Source organism: Helobdella robusta, assembly GCF_000326865.2.
Source record: "Helobdella robusta unplaced genomic scaffold HELROscaffold_53, whole genome shotgun sequence".
In the NCBI taxonomy this organism is placed as follows: domain Eukaryota; kingdom Metazoa; phylum Annelida; class Clitellata; order Rhynchobdellida; family Glossiphoniidae; genus Helobdella; species Helobdella robusta.
Genome location: NW_008705278.1, coordinates 749,647 through 759,314, shown reverse-complemented (window position 1 = coordinate 759,314; position 9,668 = coordinate 749,647). Strand labels below are relative to the sequence as shown.

At 30.4% G+C, this 9,668-nt stretch overlaps 1 protein-coding gene across 1 annotated transcript in view; it reads left to right on the top strand.

Annotated features, from left to right (window-relative positions):
* The window catches only part of HELRODRAFT_179301 (hypothetical protein), a gene marked incomplete at both ends in the record, with an annotated part of 5,299 nt that extends 670 nt beyond the window's left edge, over window positions 1–4,629 (top strand). Inside the window, 4 exons of the mRNA XM_009028145.1 lie at window positions 1–155; window positions 2,362–2,599; window positions 3,749–3,965; window positions 4,534–4,629. The exon at window positions 1–155 is cut by the window's left edge and continues 31 nt beyond it. Of these exons, the coding sequence (XP_009026393.1) occupies window positions 1–155; window positions 2,362–2,599; window positions 3,749–3,965; window positions 4,534–4,629 (706 nt within the window). The remainder of the gene's footprint in view (window positions 156–2,361; window positions 2,600–3,748; window positions 3,966–4,533) is intronic.
* Window positions 4,630–9,668: the final 5,039 nt, after the last annotated feature.

The following is a 9,668-nucleotide window of genomic DNA, read 5'->3' as shown; positions in this document are numbered from 1 at the left end:
GAACGATGTAAACGACGAGCTCCCTGAATTCCTGAACGCTCCCAAACCATTCCTCACCACGGTGCACATGAACACTCCAGCAGGGACGAGTGTCTACCAGCTGGTCGGTGAAGATAAAGATAGGGGCAGCAAGATCCAGTATATGCTCGATTCAGGTTTTTTTTGGCGTATATAATTTTTTAGTTTTTTTTGTTATTTATTTGAAATGTGAAAATTGTTTGGACTATGATTAAAATGAGTTAAATATATTTAATTGGCTTATTTTAATTTAAATTTCAAAAAAATTTTTAGCTTAAAATCAACCTTGAAATTGAATTAAAAAAAATAATTGATATTCACACGAAAAAATTTTTTCAAAGAAAATTGAAATTGAGCCATAAAAATGCAATCTTCAGCTTTCCATTTCGTTACATTTAAAAAAAATTCGCGATTTGGCAGGCGATAAGGAAAATGAACTAAAGAACGCAAAAAACAAAAAAAAATGATAAAAACGAAACAGACGCTGACAGACAGCTGAATGAATAACTGAATGATATAGTTTGACATCAGAAATGAATCAGACAGGTTGATGAATGTGGAGTTTGTTGACGCAGTTTCAGCATCTCCGCCAACACATGTGCATACTCGTCTCAATCACTCTCACGAGTCCTTAACAATCTAATTAAGTTAATTATTCACAACAATTTTTTTAGTCAGAATACATTAATTAATAAGATCTGAAGTTGTTTTTTTGTCATCATTTTATAAGATTCAAGCATTTTTATCAACGTCTTAGTAACAAGAAACAAACATTTTTTTCATCACATCTCGTTAACAAACTAGACAATGCTTGGCAACATTAGCAATTACTAGACAATACTAGACAGCAACCTAACATACCTTTCTGGAAATCAAAATTGAATACAAATTAGATATTCATATAATCATTCTGAATACTTTTGCACTCAAACTTGTTTAAGCTTGTTAACTTATTTCACAGCGGACTCAAATGGGGCTTATAAAAATCTAGGAATGGTTTTCAAAATTTGAAATTGAACTTCTGACATTTGTATCTGAACGTTGGCGTATGTTAACCATTTAGCAATTATTTCAATTCATTATACAACATTTAGACATCAATTTGCTAAAAGTAAAACTCCATTAAAACATAACTAATTCATTTAAATTCTTAAAGCATATTGATTTAACTTATTAGAAAGAGAACGAGAGAGAGAGAGAGAGAGAGAGAGAGAGAGAGAGAGAGAGAGAGAGAGAGAGTGATAAAATGTAATTTTGTTTCTAATTCATCGATTGATTGATTCAACGTTTTGTTGTTATCTTGTTGATGCGTTCATTAGTGCACATGCACACACACACACACACACAAACACACAAATGCAAACACATACACAGAGACACACACGCACACACGTATGTATATTTGTTTGACGCAGTGCACTTTTTGACGTTGTATGATGTGACATGTATTAATGAGTCGTGTTATTTATTGGTTGTGATATTTTTTGGTTCAGTGTGCTCTGATAAAACATTTTCCCTGATTTTTGTAGTAGTAGTGCGGTATTTTTCGTCAGCATTAATATTTTTTTTAATGAGTTGAAATAGATTATATCTTGAATTAACAATTATATATAAGAGTTAACTCAGGCGCAATACAAAAGATGAATAAATTGATTACACAAGTAACAATTTTACAATTTTAGTGTCATAATAACCACACAATAGTCTTCATCAAAAAAAAAAAAAGTTTTGTGAAGAAACAATAAATAACTTGATGTGTTTGAAGGCATGGTCCATTTACAACTGCATTTAACATGAGATTTATCATTGCTGACGTTTTGTCAGATGTGGTTTATTTGAAAACATCTCAGATGTTATCATTAACCTATCTCTATGTCAACCAATCCTCAATAACCAATTTTGTAGGACTCATTCATTTCTAGGAAAACTTATTGAGTTAAAATTTGTTAAAACTTCATCAAATGATTATGTTTTTAGAGTTGTTACAATATCGTGAGAGTAGAATTATTTATTATACTTAGTATATTTTGTTCTAGACCATCCTAATAAATTATGTTTTCTTTTCTGAAAACGTTAAACCACTGCTAATGTTTAATCTGACTAACAGTAAACAATTTTCTGACTTTATAGACTTTGCAGACAGATACAAATTCATTTTGTGATTTTTTTTATGTGTTCATTTACTTTCAAAAAACACATCGTGTAATGAGTATTAATATTTATTCTTATGTGAAATTAAAAATTTTTATTAAATTTTTATATTAAAACTCAAAATTTGTAAAACTTAATATTTATTCAGAGTGAAATTTAAATTTTTTTTATTACCCAACCCAACTCCCACAGGAGATTCCGACCGTTTCGACGTTGACAAAGACACGGGAATGGTCCGAACGAAAGGCTCCCATTCCTTCCCACAGGGAAGAGAATTTGAAATCGGAGTTTCTTGCATGGATATCAGTTCACCGGTCCTGCAAAGGTCCGCCACGCATTCCTTGAAAATTTTAGTTGGAGAGAGAGAGCCTCAGTTCTACGAGACTCAATATGTCGCCAGTTTTCCTGAAACTGCCCAGCAAATGCATCAGTTGGTTTTTTTTACAATGAACAATTATTTCATTTATCATTTCCCACTCTAAACACACAAATTTTAATTTTTTGTTTAAAATTTTAAAATATACAATTATTGCATTTTCCCTAATTTCATGTTTGTAACTAAAATTTCAGTATTTACTACAATATGAAAGTTGAAAAGTGGTTTTAATTAGGTTCCAACCGATGTACTTTTCAACTTGCCGTGACATTTCGTATACGCGTGCAATTATACTTATCTATCAAAAATATTTTTTATTTGGGTGCACCAGTAAAAAATTTTGTTTTATAATTTTTAGCTTTAAATTTCATGTAAAACGTCGTAAAATGTTGTAAAGAAAAAATAATATTTTCAGTGTACTTTTGTGAACTGCAGGACACGGTACAATTAAATGCGGTTATAGTTGTTGTTTTCAGTGGGGTTCATAATAATTTATCCTTTCATTGACGTTTACAATGTCGCGAATGTAGACATGTGTGTGTGTGTGTGTGTGTGTGTGTGTGTGTGCGTGTGCGTGTGTGTGGGTGTATGTGTGGGTGGGAGTGGTATAGGTTTTTTCAACGTGTATTTATTTAGTGATTATATAATTTTGTGTTAACATATATTAATAGCTAACTGATGTAAAACCAAAATACTGAATTCACTAGTATAAAGAAAATAGTAAAAAATTATATATATATTAAAACAGAAACGATGTAGAGCATACCCTTTTTTCATTCATGCAAAATGAAATTAGGCGCTTGTCTGGTTTCTTGTCATCTTATTTCAATTTTTTTTAGAAGGGAAGAAATAAAAAACTAAAAAATCAACTGAAAGTTGAAGAGTACATTATTTGTTTATTTCTACTTATGATTTTTAACGTGCACGCATACGCGGACTTTTGATTGATTTTTTAATTATTTTCTTTGTCATTTGGTTAAAAAAGTTAATTTTTGGCTAAGTTGCATTTCAAAATGTACGATAAATAGCAAATCAAAAAATTTTGTTGACTGAATGATGCTGCTTAACCTTAAATCTAACGAAAATGCTTTATCTTTGGAGAGCTTTAGCCCAGATTTTCCCTCTTGGTCAGGTCTTTGATATTTACCATTTATGTAATATTTAACAGGAAATTCTAAATACAAATGTTTTCAAACTGCACAGGATAGTTCAGATAAAAGCCATATCCCACCAAGGCTATCCGATCACCTACGAACTGACTACAGAATCAGGTGGGCAGTCTAATGAATTCGCCATCGACCAAGTAACAGGAGTGGTAGACCTGTTGAAACCCCTGGACTACGAGAAGGACCCACAACAGTATCACTTGAGGGTCAAGGCTGTCGAAAATGGTCGACCCTCAAAAACCAGTGTTGTCAACGTAGGTTGATTTTCGGTTTCATTGTGTTGATGGACGTTATCTTTAGCCATAAGTTGCATTGTTTTACTGATTGTAGTTTACTGTTGTTGGTTCCGTTGTTGTTGTCGTTGTTGTTAAAATTTGTTGGTTTTGTTGTTGTTGTCGTTGTTGTTGAAATCTGGTGATTTGTTGTTTGTAAATTATTCTCTTGTAACAGCAATTATATATTATATTTTTTTATGAAGTTTTTTAAACAGTTAATCTATTTTTTGAAAAAATTTAGTATATGACTAGTTTTTGCGATTTTATTTTCAGTTAAATTCGAAATAATTTTCAACCGTCGATCACTTTTTGATAGGTTGAATTTTGGGTAATAATATGTTATTTGAAATTTCAATATATTTATACTTGCTAGCCAAAATTAATAGAAAGACTGATTGATAAACAAATATAACAGACAAAAATAAAAAAAAATATGTAAAGATATATATGGAGTAAATATATATATATATATATATATATATATATATATATATATATATATATATATATAGATAGATAGAGTGAATAGAAAAAAAATATAAAACAGTTCTCCAAGTGGTCTCGACATTTTGCAAGCCATGATATTGTTATCGAAAAAGATCTTGTCGCCGTCAACACACATAAGCTATGTGCCTTTTGTTAGAAGTGTTATCATAAATTGTTTTCTTTGTGCGTTCGTTGGTGGAATAAAAGGCTATAATATAGTTTTATCTTATTCTGAAATGTGAGAAATTTCTTTGAATCATTTAAACTTCAAAAAATGTAAATAAAAATTTAATTTTAATATTTTTTTAAACGAACAAACATTAATACGGAAGCGTTATCTAGCTGATCAAATAATTACTTACTTGAAATAAATTAATAAAATATAGAGTTTTTAAATAAATTGAAATAAATAAATATTTATATTTATTTTTAAAGCTGTTTAAATTTATATTTAAAACTGTTTTATTTCCAGAGAATTTTCTATAAAAAATTGGTCCTTTCCAAGGTTGGAAGCAATAAGTAGCGTGTACAAGTTAAAACGTTAATAACATTTCAAAAAGGTTCAGAAAGATATATGGAAATGAAGAAATGATATAAAAATGCTATAAAATGATAAAAATTTAGAAATTTTTTTTGCCAAAGTAAGGTCATAAATATGTTTGGCAGAATCGTTATTTTAGATCGTAAATATTTCAAAAAATGTTAGTCAAAAATTAACATAGTCTCTATCTATTAAAACGCAAGGTCACTTCAGTAAAAAACGAACTCAATAGAAGCTACATCATAAACAATTTTAACAATAATGAAAAATGCGGAAAGCATGAGAAAAATTTTCAATTTTTCCATTTCAAAAATGTCCAAAACAATAAAAAATTTTAATTTATTTTGTTAGTAAATTTGTGTATTATGTTTTTAGTTAGATTCACCATTGATCTCTACTAAATAAAACATTGATTCTTTTGAAATGCTAACTAAACTAACAATAAAAGTTACATAATTTATTCGCGTAAAGTTTTGCACTTATTTTAGTTTGTTAGAAAATTAAACTTCATCTGTAAATTTTTTCAACGTTGGTGTGAAACTGAATGTTTAAATGAACTAACTTGGCAATGAATCAACCCACCCTTACAAGAAAAAATCTTCCAAATTTCAATTCCCATAGAATGCAAGATTAATTGCATATTTCATGCAAGTACATGTTGAACGTCAGTGCGAGCATGTTACCGGATTGAAAAATAACGAAGATTGAGAAAAAGATTCTACCATCGCCAACACTATTAACATTCTCTTGACGCAACCAGCTTGCTCATTTGTATTCAATCGCGATCGGAATTATTTTTGGAAAGGTCCTGCTGCTTCTCGTAAACAAAATTTCGCTTTTTTTCTCTATTTCAAGATAAAACTTAACAAAGTTTAAATCTCTGATAACCCGCTTCAAATAAATTGCAGCTTCTCTTGCAGGAAAAATTAGGATTTTAAATAATTTTTTCTCATATCTTGAAAAAAGGGAAACTTAGCGCCATTTGGTAAACTACGTTGGTCAGATAAGCGAATTTATATCGAGAAACGTTTGCTATGCCTGCACGGATGATCTAAAGCTTGCATCTCAGAGAGGATGTAGTTTGTGTTGTTCCATTGGAGGCATTTTCGTAAGAAGATTTGTATCAATTCATGTTTGCTACTGTGATTAATCGCATATAATTCATGTCGCTGATGGTGGTTACAATGTTGGACGTTGTGTCGGTGGCTAAAGTTCCAGTAGGACATCTTACAGTGACGTGAATAAATCTTTGTTAAGTTGTTGGGAGCACACAATGCCTCAGTGATCGATGGCTGTCCATTTGTCCATCCATTATCACCTCTCCTCCGCTTGTGCGAGATTCTCTACTCACCTACTCATTTCATTGGGTGTTTGCATGTTTGTATGTTCGTTCGTTTGTTTGTTTGGTTGTATGTTTGTCTGTCTGCCTCTTCGTTTGTTTGGTGTTTATGTGATTATTTGAATGTGTAAATAAGCTGATTTCTATATGGCTGTTCATACGTGCATTTCGCCATCATTCTGTTGGTTACTGGTCAGTATTGGTCATTATGATATTTTTTGTGGTTAAGTTGAGGTGCTTAATTGTTTACCGCGCTTCAGTGTTTCTATCTGCATTGACATGAGTCTAAATTCGATTGTTTTTGTTAAATTTTGCTTGTTTTCTTGTGTCATTATAATTTTTTTTATAACGTTAAAGCGAGAACTGAATATTCTTAGCGTGTCTGCATATTTGAAATGATGTAAGTTCACGTTGGTTATTTAAATTGTTTTTGACTGACATAATGCCACTACATAACCTATGGAAATTTTTTTTTCTACAATTTTTTGAAAAAAATATTTCAGAAAGTTTTTAATTATTGATGACATTGTAATTTTGTATTTTTTCCAACTTAACACACACTCTGACAGTTAAAGCGCAAACATAATTTTCAAAACAATTTTCGGTAAGCCTACATTTGTCAAAAGTAGGTTTTTCATTAATACTAATAGTATGTCTGTCTGATCCGATCGGTCTTTTCTTGAAAAAAACCCATAAATTGAGAAGCGGTGATGTCGACATTATCATAAAGTAATTTATGGTTATTATCTTTACAAAGAATTTTGTTTACTATTTGAAAAACTAACTGAAACAAAATTAGAAAACCGGTTAAATAATTCAATGTACCATAAAAGTGTGACAAAAAAGCTAGTTAGTTTTCTAGAACCTTTAGTTTTTATATATGTAAGTTTTAAAATCATTTAACAAAGAGAAATATAAAAAAAATTTAAGACGAATATGTTCACAAAAAAGTTTAGTTTAGTTTAGTGAGACATCAAAAGTCTGTATTTTTTGGATGTTATTCGGGCCTCATTTCATGCAAGGATAAACATGTACTTGTATATATTTTCATATTTTAGGTTGACTTTGCCCGTACTTAGTGCCTAGATCTGTCGAGTAATTCATTTTCTACACGCGGTTTTCCACAAAAATGTAATTTTCTTATGAGTTTTCAGATTAAATAATATTATATTTATAACAATTGAATAAAATTATTTCTGCTGTTTGACTGTCTCTAAGAAAATATTAAAGAGCTTATTGAAAATTATGGATGGTATTAATTAGAAACAAAAAAATTGTGGTTAAAAATGTTGTGTTTTTTTCATTCTTATGATTTGTATGAAAAAACTTTCTTAAGACGGTTTTATTTTAAAAAATTAAAATAACTTGACTTGCACATACACACAGACACACACACACACCACACACACACATACACACGCACACACACACACATACACACATTTATTATTTTGATTTTTGCAGCACAGAAAATTTTCAACGTTTGACACGTTTGTCGCTGGAAGAGTCGTTCGATCATTCTTGTTTTTATTAAACATCAGGCAGGTAGACAGCCAAACACAAACTTTTGCATCACATTTACACACACACACACACAGCAAACACACACACAAACAAACACAAACACACATGTAAACTAACGAATTCACACACATTGCACCAAATGATTCGAGCACCGAGTAATTTTTGAGTCAATGCAATTTTTTTTATTTGATTCCAATGTAAACATTCCTTTTTAATTTGGTCAGTGCAGTTTTGCAAAATGAAACATCTCAAATTGTTGATATTTGCAATTTTTGTTGGAAACTCGAGTTGAATATTGTTTATTCGTTAATAGCTGATATTGAAAATTAATAAACCTTTCTATTGAATAAAAGTTTGACATTTTCTTCAACACGACCCCATTTTGGATGACATAAAAATATAATTTAACCGATCAACAAATTAATTTTCAATAAGAATAAGGTTTGAACTATTTCAACAACATAATCTTTCCTCAAACTCCGGCAGGCATTCTGAAGGTATAATCATTAATAGCAGGCCTGCAAACAAAGTTTTATGTACATGCACTGATTCCATCCCGACCTTATCTCAACCCATAAAACAGGCTCGGGCTTGCTATAAAAAAATTTTCAATTTCGATTCAGTTTTATTTGTTATTTGTAACGTTGAGTAACTTATATTTGTTTTTTTTTAGTTTTTATTTACATAAATCTAGGTAAAAAATGTGCCATTAAAATTTTGTTTTGGTTGCTAGTATTTTTGAATATTTTTGTTTGAATTGAATTGAAAAAAAGTTTGTTGTTTACTCGAAATATACTCAAAAATATCGTATCTTTATGTGCTTGTAAGATCTATATTTGGTTCTTTCTTCATTGTGTTATTTATATATATTGAGAATTAAATTTTTTAAATCAGTAGGGTATAACGATGTAAAATGATAAGGTTGGTGATGATGTGGGAATACGATAGTAACAATGTGGTGATAATAAAAATGATGATGACAATGATGATGATGGTTGTGGTGATGTGATGGAATGACGAAAGTCATGACCATGTAGCAAATTATGATTTGATTATGTGAGACGGCACTAAATATGGTGATGTTGATGTGATGATGATGATGAGGCTGATGTTGATGTGATGATGATGATGAGGCTGATGTTGATGATGATGATGATGAGGCTGATGTTGATGATGATGATGATGAGGCTGATGTTGGTGATGATGATGATGAGGCTGATGTTGATGATGATGATAACGATGCTGATGTTGATGATGATGATGATGAGGCTGATGTTGGTGATGATGATGATGAGGCTGATGTTGATGATGATGATAATGAGGCTGATGTTGGTGATGGTGATGTTGTGCATTGAGTTAAACATATCGACTTCGTCGATATGTTTAACTCAATGCACACATACACCAACAGACACATACTCAAACACACATACACTCATGTACAACATAGGATGTTTAACTCACCACAAACACATATCAACAGATTCGCACACAAATACACAAACCAGCTCAGTTTACGTAAAATGCCATATATTTATAATATAATATTATTGGATTAAGACTGCTAGACATGCAATTATTGATGAAAATCACAGCCTGTTCGGCGTTTTTTAACTCCAAATTTAACTTTTCGATTTTTCTAACGGTTGATCGTAAATCATTTTCAATATAATATTATTAAACATAATAAATAAATAGCATTTCGAATAGATAGATATATTTATGTAAATTGATTAATCTTGTTTGGATGTATAGGTGTATAGAGCGTGTTATTATTATTATTATTATTATT